This window comes from Pelodiscus sinensis, chromosome 5 (genome assembly GCF_049634645.1).
Source record: "Pelodiscus sinensis isolate JC-2024 chromosome 5, ASM4963464v1, whole genome shotgun sequence".
NCBI classification, from domain to species: domain Eukaryota; kingdom Metazoa; phylum Chordata; order Testudines; family Trionychidae; genus Pelodiscus; species Pelodiscus sinensis.
The window spans coordinates 56,731,205-56,748,583 of record NC_134715.1 but is presented as its reverse complement, the minus strand read 5'-3'; the positions used below and the strand labels follow the sequence as shown (position 1 = coordinate 56,748,583).

Genomic DNA, 17,379 nt, shown 5'->3' with positions numbered 1-17,379 from the left:
GAGGTCTTTGTCAGGAGAAGAAAGGAAATGTCCTCAGAGGAATGAGGTTATTATCGGTAATGAGTCCTATTTCAATTATTAGGTATCTTCTGGGTCATAGGCTAGATCTACAAGGCACGTTTAATAGATATGGTAATAAAAACTCGGAAAGCTGAAGGGGCCATGCCTGTGCTCGATAAAATTCCTTAGTGTAAATGTGACCCTGCTCGCTGTCATGAACAATATATTGTGTAATGTCAAATAATCCCAGAAAAAAATATTTCTCATCAAAAATTGTTTTAAATGGAAAATTCATTGTTCTTTGAGTGATTGTCTGCATGGATTCCATTCTGAGTGCACATGTGAACCGTTTATTCAAAATCAGATGCTTTTGGTTAGCAGCATCTGTTGAGACCATGCCTGTGACCTGTGTGCCCCCTGCACTGTCGCATGGACATAAGGGATGCAGCAACCCCAGCATTCCCCAGTTCCTTTTTGCTGCTCATGGCAGAAAATGGAACCCTTGAAGTGTGTATTAGTTATTAATATGGTTAATTATTTAGTTGTTAGTCTTCTTGCTAGTTGATTAAAAAAATCCACATTTTGTGTTATGCTTCAGTGCCACTTAACAGATGGCTATGTGCCTCTCTTATTTAGGAGGAAGACTTATTCCTGAGCTATGTTTCATGTGTTGCTCCTTCTGGAACCAAACTCAAACAGTGAGGATCATCTTAGAGATGTAAGGGTACGTCTAAACTACAACCCTCTTTCGAAAGAGGGATGTAAATTAGACATATTGAAAGTGCAAATGAAGCTGGGATTTGAATTTTCCATGATTCATTTGCATAATCGCGTCATGGCATTTTTTTTGGAAAACGTTATTTCAAAAGTGAAACTGTGGTCTAGATGCAGTTCTTTCAAAAAGAAAAGCCTTTGTACTCTTCATTTTTTGAGGAATACAGGTTCTTTCAAAAAAGGCTTTGCTTTTCGAAAGAACCGCATCTAGATCGCAGTTTCACTTTCGAAATAACGGTTTTGCAAAAACATTGTGATGCGATTATGCAAATGAAGTGTGGGAAATTTAAATCCCGGCTTCATTTGCAATTTTGATATGTCTAATTTACATCCCTCTTTTGAAAGAGGGATGTAGTCTAGACATAGCCTAAGTGAGTAGTTGACTAACCGATAAGCCTAGGCTTATCGGTTAGTTGAATTCACTACTCGCATTCCCCCCTTCCCCGGCTGCCTCTGTATCCGAGGAATCAAGGCTGGGGGGAAGCAGGAACTGGTGCTGGGAAGAGCCATCTTAAAAGCTGGTTTCCCCCTCCCCAGCACCAGCTCTGTGGTGCTGCCTTCGCCCCCCGCTTCCCTCCGGCATTGCTGCCTCTCTTAGAGGTGGCATGGGGGGTGGTGGTGAGGGGAGGCTGCCGCAAAGTAGCCCCTATACGCGGCAGCCCGGGCTGGCTGCGGGTAGAGTCTGTTCCGGCAGCAGCCCCTGTCTATGGGGGCATCCCAGCTTATACATGAGAAAAGGTGGATAAAATAAAAGAGTGGGTGACATTTTTTTATTTGAATTGAGCCTGATTTATGTACCAGTCAATAAGGATATATAGGCCAACTGTTGTGTCTGTGTTGAGCAAAATGTGAGAGCCTTTTTTAAAGCAATGTGGATACATTAAACAAGCTGTGAGATTGCCTGCTCAAATGGAAAATGTTAAAACATAGCCAAAGGGCTTAACCAGGGCAGCTTTCATTTTACAATACTCCTTGCTTCTAAATATAATGATCACTGTAAACTTTACAGATTTCACAACACACATGCTTTTGTTAGGATGGTAACTTGATTCTGTTTTTCACTTGTGATTATTAACCAGATTGAAAGATGCATAGGCCATGTTTGTAAGAATTGAGCCAAATCATTCTGTAACAAATTAGAAAATATTGTTATTGTGATTGCAAAAATAAGCAAGTTAAACATATTTCATACAACAGAAAGGCACTAGCTTTTGGCACCTCATAACGCAGATACGTGCCTAAATAGCATTAAAATCTGTCTCTAGATCCCGTTTATATTTCTTCTCAGCAGTCTGCCTAATGTAACACAGTAAGAACTCCAGATATTGTGTATTTGTGAGAGAAATGTTATTTTTAAACTGAAGTAAAAAACACGTTTAATTGGTTTGTTGGGATAAATAATAATTTGTGTTAATATTATGATGAGTCCTGACAGCAATAGTTGTGTGAGGAAAGTGAACAGGATTTGGCTGTGAATAGTTACGTACCAGTGATTGTGGTTTGTCACTCTAAAGTTTGTTAGAGCCGACTGTGGGATTTCTGAGTTATACAAGAGGTAATTCCCAGAATTTCAAAAATGCTAAATTAATTTTAAGAGCTCTATACCCACACTCAGTCTGTGCATTGTGATGCACAACTTAGAATCAGAGCTATTTCCAACTGTGGTAAAAAAACTATTGGTGGTGGTATTGATTTATTATTTGTACTTTATAAAAAACAAAATTATAACATAGTACAGTATTGGGCCTGAATTATTTGACAGACAGATGAAGAAAACATAGGGCTTGTCTACACAGTGCCACAGTACAGCCTACAGGAGTGTGAATTGCACTAAAAAGTTGTACTCTAATAATCCCATCTGTACACTGCTGTCACAAGCTAAAAGAAGATACATAATTCTTGTGAACATAGCCCTCTTTCAAACAGGACTATGTTTACATGAAATACATAGCTTTTTGTTTGTGCCACCCATAACCATGGGGGTAGCTAGAAGCACAACTTTTGGAGTGCTCTGCAATTCATATATTGGAAGTCTGCATTGCAGTGCACTGGCGACACAGCCTTAATTGTGAGTTAAATATATGCGATCAGGGGCAGCCCGTGGATGTAGGCAACCTTGGCAGTTGCCTAGGGCGCTGCGTTTAACCCGGTACCCAATGATGACGTCACACCATTGAGGGCTATGGAGGTGGGGGCGCCGATCATGTATTCCGCCTAGGGCGCCAATTGCCAGCAGCTCTTCTTGAGCCACTCCTGTATGCGATCTTTGTGTTCTGATTACTAAATCAAGACTTAATAATGCAAACACTTACTACAGGCATAACTCTGAATGTCACAAAGAATATCACTCATTTTAGTACCACATTCACTTACATTCTGCAGAAATTTGCTTTCACCTTGTTTTTGTTCAAAATTATTTACACTAGAAATAAAAAAAGTCATGAAACTGAGGTGACATTTACACACACACAAAAGAAATTCCTGAGCATTTTAAGACTCCTGAATGTATAATTTTTTTGTCTTGCATACATTATTGAGCAGTGTGTCAGATTGAAAGAGTTGACTACTGAGTGTAGTACTTCCTGCCATAGGAAGTTTCACTGACATTAAACGTAATATTCTGTCTGTTTTCATGGGAATATTCACCAAATAAATGTTGTGTCTATGAGAAGATATTTGTCAGTTTGGACCTTAAATTGTGATAATTAATGACTATTGGTCAGAATTCAAGGTGTTCCCCTTTTCCATATATGGAGATGTCAACAGTGTGTAAGGCATTATAGATAGGTAAGAAAATGATTTTTTTAAAAGAGCTTGCATACACAGAAGGGAAGAAACTATACTAGCAGTACTACTGAATGGAGACGTTTAACGTGCATCTTTTCGGTTCTATGACTTTTGTTGCACTGTACTTTTTTTTATAAAAAATATTTGTAGTCATCTAGTTCCTGTTTCCTGAGCTTATACTTTTTAGACTCATGCATTCTTTTAATTTAGCATATCCAAAAAGTATCCGTTTAAGTAATAAGAGCACTTTCAACAATCTCTACTATCTTGTTTCTCCAGGAATTCAATATCACATTCAGACTACCTCTAAGAGCAGAGGTGGTTGATACAACAACAAACTTATTTGACCCTCCTGTCCTCCCACCCCCACATCTGAGGATTATAATTCTTTTTTTTTCAGCATTATCACCTCTGTATTATTGTAAACATTGAACACTTTTGATCAGTCCACTGTGAAAATTCTTTCTGACACCTTAATTTCCTCTTGTTTTGCTGTAATTCACTTCCTTGGATCCTGCTATATGGATCCTGCTATACTTTTTTCCCCCTGCATCCCGACTCTTAAATTACCATAATCTACAATAATAGCAGTACCACAACACTCTTGTAAAGCTGTTGTGTTTTGGATCACACTATACTGTGTTTGTATTTCCAAAATGTGTGATGCCTTGTCTCCTCACCTGTATCTCAAAATGTGCTATCCTCATTAGCTTCCTGTCTCTAGCAATAGTACAAAATCTCTCTCCCATACATCAAGAATTTCCATAGAATGGTTCTATTCAACCTCATCTGTGGTTTCCATCTAATTTGTATTCTTCTTTAAGGCCTTTTTCCTAAAATTTCATCCCCTTTTTGTTCAGAGTAATGGTGCCTCCTACTAAGGAACAGCAGTCCCTTCAACACCATTCTATAATTTGCTAGATACAAAAAAGGGGGCTTGTATAAAATCATGTTGATAGTAACATAGAACATGTCAGAAAGGGAAAGAGCAAGGGGAAGCAAATGAGCTGAGGACCGTCTTATCCATGCAACTACTGTCATTGAAATCAGAGGCACTCAGATGACTAAGGGCGAATGTAATTAGGCCCTCTCATTTGTATTGCTTTGTTTGAAGCATTTTTATTTAAATCCCTCATTCATTATTCCTTTGCATGTATTATTAAAAATCTAAGGACTGTATAATGTGCAAGAAGGAAAACAAGTTGCTGAATCTAATGGACTAACCTTCTAACAATAGCATTTAATTTTGCACCCATAATTAACCTTCCACAGTCAATTACAGGCACACATTCTAGCATTTATAGCTTGGACTATCTGCTGGCACAACCAGGCAGAGCTACATTTTAATGTAGTCCTGAACAGTAGATTACAGGCATAAAAATGTTGTATTTTTTTTGTTTTAAAATATGGCCCAAACTATTACTGTACTTGATAACAGAGAAATACTAAACAGCATACAACTTTGATTTAAAAAGTAATAGAAATAGCAAATTAAATGGTAGGTGAAATACCAAATATTCCACAATAGGGATGTAAGTTATTAAATGATTAATCAATAAGTATTAGTATTACCATTAATATATGGCAATTAATATTTAAAACAGATAGGCAGCAGACCCAGATCTTAACCCTCTGTTGTGTGGGGATGTGTGTCAGCCCTTGTCACAGACTACACATTCTGTCCCTTGTCATGTTAAAGATTAAACAGATAATCAATATCATTTTCATAGTTTAAATGGGTACTACAGCTGTGGAGTGTAAATGTCAAGAAAGTGAATGGAGTATGAATTATTTTTTAACTATAAGACCCGTGGCAAATTTTTAGGAACGAATTTTCTAAATTCAGTAATAGACACTCCAGTATGGTACCTTTCATTACTGACACCAGATGACTTGTTGAAATGTTGCATAAGAATATTTAATGCATATCTAAATGATGAGAGAAGCCCTTTCTCTAAAATAGAGCAAACATTGAACATTTTAGGGATCTTTTAAAGGGTTCAGTGATCAACCTGAAAAAATCCAAAGATTAGAAAAGTTGAACCTTTATTAATTAACATTTTAAAAGTCTTTTAAAAGTCTGAATTGTAGATTTTGATGGAAGTGACTGGCATAATCTTTTTTGGTCAATTTTATTTCCATTCCACTTCCTCCAGTTCTTTTCTTTTCAGCCTCACCTATATCTAACCTCCTTTGAGTAATAATGATTTAAAAGGATAAAGATTACAATATATGAGATTGCAGATAGCAGAGGAATAAATACAGCTAGCCATGTGATGATAGGGATGTGAATGGATAACCAGTTTCTGCTGGGTAGCTTAGTTGGTTAACTTAAAATTTAACTGATTAGTCAAGATTTTACCTCCCTATATGTGATGATAGGTAGTTGTGTAAATAAATCATTGAACTAAAAGCAGATCTCTCTCCTTTTCTCTTTTTACACATGTGAACACTCATACTAACAGAGGGAACAGAAATCTCAGTAACCTTCAAAACTCCTCCCATTTGACCTAGATTCACTCCCAATTCACCATTCTGATACCATATTGTTCTTTGGAAAGAAAAGATAGGCTTGTGATTAATATTGGAATCTAATGGAGAGAAATTAAAGAAGTAGATTCTGTTGAATGGAAAAATTGGGCCTCTGCCTTGAATAAGTAATATATCTGGCTGCCAAGTCTTTCACTTCAACAGACATTTACATAATCTTTCTAATTTAAGAGAACGGCAAATATTTTAATATGTTTGATATGTCGACATGTGCCTGGCATCCAGCTCCAGTCCTGAGAATAAATAAGGAGCTGAATTCCAAGATAAAGAAGGTAAATCCATTTTTTGTGATGTGTGGAGCCTCTGAGCCATACCCTGCTTGCCTTATTGGTGCTGGATTGAATTAACTTCTCTCCAGAGGCTAGCACAAAGCCTATGCATCAGTTAGGTTTAGGATGGCCATCTGGATTTGGTGGGCTCTATGGGGCTATTCCAGCCCTTACTGGTTAACCATAACTGGTAAGCCACACATTGAATGAGGTTTATCGGTTAACCATTAAAATCTCTAAATGGGTAAATCTCACCCATGGATTATAAAACTTTTAATGATGTAGGAAGAATTTCCACTTTATGCAAAACTATCTACAAAATTTCACAAGCTACATCCCAGTCAAAACTGTTTACTACTTGGTTCTATAAAAACATAGCTCTAAAGGAGGCATTTCTGTGAAATATTAATCTACACAATTTGGTTTCAGATTTATAGCTGAGTGCTTTTAAATGATGAAGGCAAAGTGTTGCTCTCCTGGTAAGATCTACTCACTGTAGTGGGAAATGAAACACATGATTCTAGTTATCTTCTACTCAGCATTCCTAACCATCTGCAAAACAGCACTGATTAATTAATTTAGCCTGTGGCAAGAATTTTTCAAATAACTTTGCCATTGGAGGTCTTTTTATCATGCAGGCAGTTTAGTTCAGTTAGTAGGACTCCTGCCTTTAAACTAAGAGGTCATGGATTAAAACTTACTTCTTGTACTCCTATAAATACTGTATTGTTAGATAGGCCATCCTTCAAATGAGATGTTAAACTAAGCTCTAAGAATCTATTGACATGTATCAGAAGACTCAGTAGATATATGTCCTGGCCAATATTCTCCCTCTCAGTAATACAATTCTGCAGGAGAGCTATTGTTGGGTTTAAGGCGTTGTCTTGATGGCTATTTTAATCATGTTCAATTGACTTGGCTTAACCTGACTGAAGAACTTCTTCAAGACACAGGCTAAAACTTTTTAAACGTCATATTGATAAGCCTTGGTTTAGCTTTTGAGGTTAAAGCTAATGTGGCTTGATGGATGGTAATTGGTGTCTTTTTACTAGGCTTTTCAATTGTAGTAAACTGCTTGATTGAGTATTGATACACATGAAAAATACATCCTTTTGGCTTGTCAGAATAGTGCCTAATAGATCTTTTATTTGCCTATGAAAATACGTATACTACCACTCTATAACTAATTGTTTTGAAAAGTCCATTGTGATCCCTTAAGTATTAGAGCTAATATATTAAGTAAATACACTTTTTAAAACCAATAATAAAGACTTTGGAATCAAATATCCATAATAATTGAAATGTTATGTAATAGTTTATTCTAGTTTCATTTTATTTTTATTTCTTCCCTGTAGGTCAAGGCAACAGATGCAGATGCAGGCCAGTTTGGTCATATTGAATATTTTCTTTATGATGGATTTCATAATTATGAAAAATCTAAAGCATTCCGGGTAGATCCACATACAGGACACATCTGTGTGTGTCAAGACATTGATAGAGAAGAGGATCCAGCTACTTATGATCTCTTAGTGAAAGCTACAGATGGGGTAAGTTTCACCCTGGAATATAACTAGACTTGTAAGTATGTTTTGTATTTTGAGTACAAATATATAGTTTTAACAAGGGAGGGAAGTGTTTAATATATTTACGTGGAAGCTGAGATAACCAGCATACTATGTATGCCAGGGCAGGGCAAGAGCCTATCCGCAGACCAGATCCAACCCACGAAGCACTTTCCTCCGGCCTATGTGGCAGCTCTCAGCCCTTCCCCTCTCGCCTCCCCCCCATGTGTTGCCTGAGAGCTGGGAAGGTGCGAGCCCCCTCAACTCCTGCTATTTAAAGGTCTTGCGCCTGCCTGGTGACTGCTAACGCATTGCCTGGCAGCCACCCAGAAGGTTCAAGCCCTCTAAAGAGAAACAAGTGAAAGGGCTTGTGCTTCCTTGATGGTTCCCAGGCAACATATTATGCAGTGGGGCTGGCAGCGTCAAGCCTGTTCAACTGCTTCTGTTTAAAGGGCTCATGCCTTCTGGGCAGCTGCTAAGGTGCAAGCTCTTTAAATAGCTGGAGTTGAAAGCAGTGTTTGCTCTAACTTTTTCTGTCCGTTGATGGGTTGAAATGTATTATGTGCAACACGAGTGTTGAGGTAGTGTATGGATGTGCACCACTGATACAAACAAAACAAACACATACATATATATACACACACATAAAATTTAGTGTGTATATGTACACACACACATATACACATATATTTTAAGCAGTCTATATGTGTGGAAGAAAATATATTAAAAACAAGACACCGTGGTCTGGTTGCTGTGAGTTCCCTTAGTTAGTGACTACAAAGGTAGGGAATTAGCCTTCTTTCACTTGAGGAAGAGCAGAAGCCCCAAAACCAATTAACACATGGCTTCAGGCTTTGTAGACAAATGCATGTTTCAAAGAGCTTTCAGATAAGGTTTCATCCTACAAAATTGGCATCACACATAGTACCTGCTACTTCTGGGTCTTAAAGAGTCAGAACTTTACTTTCTTCTTCGAGGGTTTAACAGCAACCAGAAGGATAAGAAGAAAAAGAGCCTTTCTTTTATTAATACGTCTATAACAGCAGAAGAAAAAGTGGAGCAGGCCATGGGTGCTGTCGCTGTGTCCCGCTCACCTACAGCACCACAACCCTGCCATGCCAGCACTATCTGGCTTCAAAAGGCGTACAGGGTGCTGGATCTCTATTTCAGCAGCAGACGGACACGAACAGTGTCTGCATTGCCTGGGGCAGGACCACCCAGTGAGCCAATGCCCGCACTGCCAGAAACTTGCCTTGAGATAAAAAAGGGTGAGAGATTTACAGAGGAGAATCCTCTTTACGGAGAGCACCATGGCTGAACCGCAGCCTCATTTAACCCCCCCTCTTCCCCGAGTTATTCCTACTGGGATGGAGGGCAAGTGGAGCACTCCCTCAGAGGGACATGCCAGAAAGCAGGACCAGGAGCAGAGCACAAAATGCTCCAGGACCCCTGCTGATGTTCTGCCATTGAGCAGCAAAAGACCTCCTGGCAAGAAAGCTGACAATGCTTGCCCTGAAAAGGGTTGTCAGAAGTGGGATAAGGGATCCTCCTCAAAGAGAAGCAGTGATGGCAAAACGAAGCACAGAGATGCTGTCCAAGCTTTGGGCTCTCCTTGCAGCAAACACAAAAACCGACAAGCTTTGAAGCAGCACAGTGCCATGCACAGACAAATGGTCAATACTGACGGAACCGGCGCAGCCCAGAGCACAGACTACACAGATGAATTCAGCGGTGGCAAGTTATACGGTGATGCCGCCACCGCTTCCGGTACCGACATACACCAAGATTCAGGACAGGGATATAAGGGACCAACCCCAATATGCTGCAGCACAACAACACCAGCCCCAGAACTGGCAGATGACACAATGGATACCCCCACACCTCCCACCACAGTGGCCCTACAGGAACCTATGGGCGCCCTAAAGAATCCAACAAACGCAGTTACAACAAACTGTCCAGGTACCCCGGGCACAGTTGGTTGATAGAAACACGCAGAGACAAGCTGACTATAGCCCAGACAACCATGACAGCGATTCTTCTACAGTGGAAGCAACACATGATTTGCTTATCCCTCCTAATACATCATACTCCATGATGGATGAGCATAGTCTACCCCTGTTACCAATCAGAGGGGATGATTTTAAAAGGTTCCAGGACCTGTTCTGGAGGGTAATGGACATGCTTGCTCAGAACTCCAGTATATAGAGGGAGAAAAACCTGTTGAGAGTCTGTGGGTCAAGTTGAGAGGTGTAAGCAACAGCAGTGATGTTGTGGTTAGTGTCTGCTATAGGCCGCTGAATCAGGTGGATGAGGTAGATGAGGCTTTCTTTGGACAACTGAGAGAAGCTTCCAGATCACAGGCCCTGATTCTCATGGGGAACTTTAATCACCCTGACATCTGTTGGCAGGACAATACAGCAGTACACAGACAATCCAGGAAGGTTATGGAGAATGTTGGGGATAACTTCTTGGTACAAGTACTGCAGGATCCAACCAGAGGCTGTGTGCAGCTTGACCTGCTGCTCACAAACAGGGAGGAGCTAATAGGGGAAGTAGAGGTGGGTAATAACCTGGGAAGCAGTGATCACGAGATGGTAGATTTCAGGATCCTGGCCAAAGGAAGAAAAGAGAGTAGTAAAATACACACCTTGAACTTCAGAAAAGCAGACTTCGACTCCCTCAGAGACCTGATGGGCACAATCCCCTAGGATGCTTACATGAAGTGGAAAGGAGCCCAGGAAAGCTGGCAGTATTTTAAAGAAGCCTTATAGAAGGCACAGAAAGAAACCATTCCAATGTGTGGCAAGAGAAGCAAGTATTAGGAGACCGGATTGGTTCACCGGGGAAATCCTTGGTGAACTTAAGCACAAAAAGGAAGCTTACAAAAAGTGGAAACTTGGATAGATGTAGGATAAGGGATCCTCCTCAAAGAGAAGCAGTGATGGCAAAATGAAGCACCCTTCCCCATCCCTCTTCAGGGACCGTTCTTGCGAGTTGGTTCTCCTGGAAAAAGCACAGCGCCTCCTAAAACTAGGCGCTATAGAGGAGGTACCTAGCCTATACAGAGGGAGGGATACTATTCCCGATACTTCCTAAAACTGTCAAGAAATCGGGCGGGTGGAGGCCCATCCTAGATCTTTGCGAACTCAACCGGTTCATCAAGTATCAATGGTTCAAGATGATTACGTTGGCAAAGATCATATACCTGCCTTAGAGAAAGGAGCATGGCTATCTACACTTGGCCTCAAGGATGCATATTTTTATGTATCAATTCACCCAGCACACAGACGATTCCTCAGGTTCACCATCAAGGACTCACACTATCAGTACAGGGTGCTCCTGTTCGGTCTGTCTACAGCACCAAGAGTCTTCTCTAAAGTCCTCCCTGTGGTAGCCGCACACCTGCGAAGAAAGCAAATAAACATATTTCCCTACCTTGACGATTGCTTAATCATGGCACCCACTTACGGGGACACAGAGCAATTGTTGGAGATGACAAGAGTGTTGTTTGACATGCTCAGGCTCTTATTGAACTTGGACAAGTTCCACCCTCACTCCTATCCAGACACAGGAGTTTATAGGAGCGCAGTTGGACTGCACCCAAGGTACAGCCTCACTGCCTACCCATGGATGGTTGTGAATATGCGACCTTATCATGTCAATACAGAGGCCCACACACCATGGCATGCTCATGCCTGCAAATACACGGGCACATGGCAGCATCCATGTTTGTAGTCCCAAATGCCAGACTACATATGAGGGCATTCCAGGAATGGCTACACTCAGTGTATCGTCCCAAGCACAATCCTCTCCATAAAACACTCTGTACCCAGCTGAGTCAAACTCACTCTGAACTTGTGGACAGACAGAAACGACGTCTGCAGAGGACTTCCGTTTCAGGCACCAATGCCATGTATTACCATCATGATGGACACGTCCCTGCTGGGATGGGGAGCCCATCTGGGGAGCATGGTGCTACAGGGACAATGGACACGCAACGAGTCCCGGCTTCACATCGATGTGTTGGAGCTCAGAGTACTGAGGAGGGCATGCTCCCAACTGCTCTCTCACATATGAAACAAAACCGTGAGGATAATGTTGGAAAATGCTGCCACGATATATTACATAAACAGACAGCAGGGCGCAAGATCTCACAGCCCATGTGTAGAAGTAATGAGACTATGGCAATGGTGTAATGTACATAACATCACACCTACAGCAATGCATCTGCCGGGTAAGGACAGCATACTAGTGGATGCCCTCAGCAGACAATTCTTTCAGAACCATGAATGGGAGATCAACAAGTCCATCATAAACCTTTTCAGGAAATGGGGTTATCCGGTAGTGGACTTGTCTGCAACGCACAGCAACTCCAAGTACCCTTTATACTGTTCCAGGGTGGGCATTGGATCTCTCGGAGATTCTTTTGTGGTACACTGGGACTTCCCATTGGTGTACGCATTTCCACCTATACCTCTCATATAACAAACGGTACAAAAGATCAAACAGGATGTGGCTGGAGTCATCCTTGTAGCTCCCAACTGGCCAAGACAGATTTGGTACCCTACCATACTGCAACTCAGCACGTGTCACCGGTGCAAGTTTCCCCCGTTACGAGCTCTTCTGACTCAAGACAAAGTACGCATACCACACCCTGAGCTCTACACACTCAACCTGCAAACCTGGATTCTTGTTGGCTCTCAGACAGCAAGCTAACCCTGTCTCAAAGGGTCAAAGACATCCTCATTAACTCCAGGAGACCCACAACAAGACAAACATACCTGCAGAAGTGGGTCTGATTTGCAGCCTGGAATTCAGCTCACACACAGGATCCACATGAGGGGGGGATATCACACATACTAGAATACATCCTCCACCTGCAGGCCACAGGACTATCAATTAGTACATCAAAGTACATTTGTCAGCCATATCTGTGATACACCCACCCATCCAAAGGTATTTTGTTTTCTCTCACCCGTGTGTTAAGAGATTTCAGAAAGGGATACGAAACCTATGTCCACCATGTAGGGACCCAGTTCCATCATGGGATTTGGACCTTGTGCTGGACTCAATCATGAGACGACCTTTCAAGCCGCTTGCAACTTGCTCGCTACTCCACCTATCAATGAAAGTGGCCTTTCTCATACTAATAACATTGGCCAGGAGAGTGGGGGAGAGAGCAGCACTCATGGCAGATCTGCTGTACACGGTGTTCCACAAAGACAAAGTTGTCCTTAAAACCCACCCGTAATTCCTTCCCAAGATACCTACATCATTCCATTGTAATTAACTGATATACCTACATGTGTTCTTTCCAAAACCACATGAGGACGACAACCAGGCAGTGCTACACATGCTGGATGTACAGAGGGCATTAGCCTTTTGCCTGGACCACACAAAAGACTTCTGACGAACACCTAGACTGTTCATATCATGCGCAGATAGGTCTAGGGATCAACCTGTTTCCAAACAGCAAATATTCAAATGGATTTCTACATGCATACTCCCAGTAACACAGCCAGTCACCGACAGTCATATGGGTGCACTCCATGAGATCAGTATCTACCACTACCACTTTCCTTAAGGGTCTGCCCATAGATGTTATCTGCAGAGCAGCAACATGGGCTTCAGCCAATACTTTTGTGCAACCTTACGTGATTCAGACCTTTGAGGATTCAGACACTAGATTTGGATGTGCGGTCCTGTCCAACATTTTAGTCCTGCATCACAGAGCACCTACCACCAAGCAGGAATACTGCTGTGTAGTTACCTAAGTGGAGCACCCACAGGGTCCCTTGAAGAAGAAAGGAAGGTTACTCACCTTGTGCAGTAACTGGAGTTCTTCAAGATGTGTCCCCAGGAGTGCTCCACACCCTCTCTCTTCCCCTCTGCTCTGGGCTAAGATAGTCTGGCGTAGAGAAAGGCATACGCCAGTGGTCGTTCCCTCCGTTCTGTCAGCCTGAGCTATTGTGCAATAGTGCAGCATGTGCTGGTGGCCTGGGGACTGCTAGCAAAGATCTCCAGGCCGTGTGCACAGGGGCGCTGACACACCTAAGTGGCGCACCCATGGGGACACATCTCAAAGAACTCCAGTTACTGCACAAGGTGAGTAACCTTCACATATAGCAAAGATCTCTGGTCTTAATGCAATACAATTTACCATGTATTAATTGTAACCCAGGATTTTAAAAAAATCATTAAGTTCAGAGTTTCAGATATCTGCAACACTCCAAAAAATTCTGTTAAAATAAGAAAGAAAAAGATTCTTAAGCCATTAATACGTATGTAAACTTTGTGTGAAATGCAATCATGCAAATGTCTTCCTAGCACTCACGCATACCTCATGCAGTGTTTCCTCCTCTCCTTTAAGCAGTCTAACAGAGGGACTTCAATGATTCAGGACACACCAAACAAACTACCCCCTGCCTCCACCTCACTGGACAGATGGCTCTGTCTGTCTGTCTCTCCTCCGACAGACAGGATTCTCCACGCTCCTCTCCCCTCTGACTTCCCCCAAGCCAATTATTTAATTGTGCCCATGAAAGCTCATGATACTATCTACATGTTTTGTTAGTCTATAAAGTGCTACCAGACTGTTTGGTGTTTTTTCAGTTTACCTGTACAGACTAACTTGGCTACCCCCTGAAGCTTCACTCTCCCCAGCCACTTATTGCCTCCTTATCTCTGCTGCTTATCTCATCTGGTTTTCTGCTCTGTGAGCTGTTCAGTTCAGCATGCAGCATGTTTACAGATGCCCCCCACTCCCACAAGTTGAGCTCCTGCCTGCACAGGGAGCTTTGAACCTCTGAACAAGGCTCAGAAAATAGCTGTGCAGCCACACAGCCTAGAGGGAACTTTGGTTGAAAAGGCTCACAGCTCCTACACCCCACTAACACATTGCCTGGGAGTTGCAAAGGAAGGCAGGAGCCCTTTCAACTCTTGTTTTTTAAAGGCCATGCCCCTTCCACATAAGGCCCAATCCCTTCCAGAGTAGCCCATGCCCACTTCAAAACATTTTGAAGTGCCCCCCCCAATCAAAAATATTGCCCACCCCGATCTATGCAGAGTGCACTACATGCTGTCAATCTATGCTGGGTGGAAGACAAGTGTAACCCAGAAGCACTGAGACAACTTAGTGAAATCTTCTCTACAGCCTTAGATAAGAGCTTTTTAGCTCATGCTGTAGAGGAACATGACCTTAGCCCCTAAGGTCCCAGGTTCAATCCCACCTGCTGATGATTCAGGTCCATCAGCTTTAAACATGTAACATATGCCTCAAGAACATCTGCTGAAGGCTGTGCTCTGTGACCAACTCAAGAGCTGCCCGTGACACGAGGAAAGCCAAAGCTCTAATATAGCAGCAAATTCAACATTCCTATTGACAACTTGAAGCCACAACTGCCCAGTCCGAAGAAGCTCGGTCAAGAGTGGTGCAGCATTGCAGAGAGCGATCAGTGAGCCCAGACTGAAGCCTGCAGGTAAGCCAGGGAGCACAGTGTACTACAACAACCATCTGTAAGTGGACCAGTAGCCACTGTGGGAAGGTCGGCCATGTCAACATTTGTTGTGTTTCCTTGAATGTGTAACCATGAATGTGGATGTTGTAGAACTTTTAATTGGAACTAATGTATTACCCCTAAGGAAATAAAGACATACATAAACTAAATAATAGAAAGAATAATATAAAGTTATTAAAGTTTGTGTACATCATATTTTAGCTTTCTTCCAATGGGTAAAAATAGTGCTGCTGAATAGGTTATGAAAATACATATATGTATGTGTTATCAAGATTAGATATATTAATAATGGATACTTGATCTGGATGAGAGCATTGGAAATATTAAGTTTCTCACGTTTCCTTTTCATTTGGCTCAGAAGATTTGGGTTCTGCCAGAACACTGTGATTTTTAAAAACCAATAGTAAAAGAGGCTTGGTTAGAAATGTTATATGTGTATTCTGATTAGATTAATGACCCGGTAATAAGTTTAAATCAAAATGATGGGAAAACTGTAAGCTTGGCAACACAATAGCCTGTTTCCTTTTTGGATCAGTCTGGAATTTATCTTCTTTCTGGGATCTTATAAAAAATGGTCCCTAATTAAGTGTTCCTTAGTTTTTAGCTCTCCTGTGTGGGACAGCAAATATCTGATTTTTTCTGTGGTTCCGAACACTTAATTGACTTGAGTATGAATTGTGTGTTTAAAAATCAGATTCTAGGTTCCTCAAGGTGGCACCTAAAATCTATGTCCACTTTTCAAACTTTGTACTATAATGAATATCTAAGCTAGTACTGAGTCACCTTGCATCTCCTCTTGGACCATTATAATATGTCTTTATTCCAAAAAATGAAAAGAGGGGTCTGTGTGCTTAACTAACGTTAGCTAGCTTATATTAGCTAACTCCAGTTAAAATAGCAATGAAGATAATGGTAACTGAGATTTGTAACGTATGTTAGCAGCTTTGCCTAGGCCAGGGTATTTCTACACTGCAGCTAGGAGGTGTGATTCCCAGTGCAGAAAGACAGACTTGTGGTAGTTTAGCTCAAGCTAGCGTGCTAAACATAGCAGTGTGGACACTGAAGCACTGATAGTGGCTCGGGTTAGATGCTGGAGCCCAAGCCCGCCCAGCCTACTGTCTCTGAGCTTAGATGGCTAGTCTAAGCTGCTGCTATTTTCATGACAACAACATCGCTTTAGCTGAGCTAGTGAGAGTCTATCTGTCTGCTTTAGGAATCATACCTCTTTACTGCAGTGTAGACATACTCTTAAAGTGTTCAGGGAGTCTGGGATTGAACAGCAGCTGCTAATGTGAATTAAAAACCAAGCTGCTGTGTTTTCACTGTAATTTTAACCTTAGTTAACAACCCAAGTTAAAAACAAACATAGCCTGAGTGCTTATTTTCAATGCTTGGAAAGGAGTGTGAGTGATAGATGTTAGCTGTGAAAGAGGGGTTTGGTAAAATAAGACAGAAATAAATAGAAAAGGATGGGAGAAGAGGAAAGGGTCATTGGTAGTGACAAAGAGAAGGGAGGAAGAAAGAAACTGAGAAGGTTAAATAGACAATGCAGAGGAAGAGCAGAGTGAATTTTCCAGGTGGTACACAGCTCATTTTACAAATGATGTTTCACCATTTGTTTCTTCTCCATTACATGATTTCTGAGCCAGTCTGCCTTTTTTATATGTGCCTTTTTAGAAGCAGCAATGAGAGAAGCAGAACTGCTCAGCAATGACCACAGGGAGACAAGTGTAAAAACTGCCTTTGTTAAATTGATGTGTATAAATAAAGATAGATGAAATTTTTCAGCTAAAAATTTTTCTCCAAAAAATGCAGATATAGGTAAATCAAATTCATGAATTCAGCAAATTGATACAAACATTCAGAAATGTCAAAACTAATCACTTTGATTTTTCAAGCTAGATTCACAGTGAGATTGAT

At 41.4% G+C, this 17,379-nt stretch overlaps 1 protein-coding gene across 1 annotated transcript in view; it reads left to right on the top strand.

Annotated features, from left to right (window-relative positions):
- Nucleotides 1–17,379, top strand: part of DCHS2 (dachsous cadherin-related 2) — a 190,054-nt gene that overhangs the window by 50,194 nt on the left and 122,481 nt on the right. Inside the window, exon 2 of the mRNA XM_025185469.2 lies at nucleotides 7,736–7,927. Within this exon, the coding sequence (XP_025041254.2) occupies nucleotides 7,736–7,927 (192 nt within the window). The remainder of the gene's footprint in view (nucleotides 1–7,735; nucleotides 7,928–17,379) is intronic.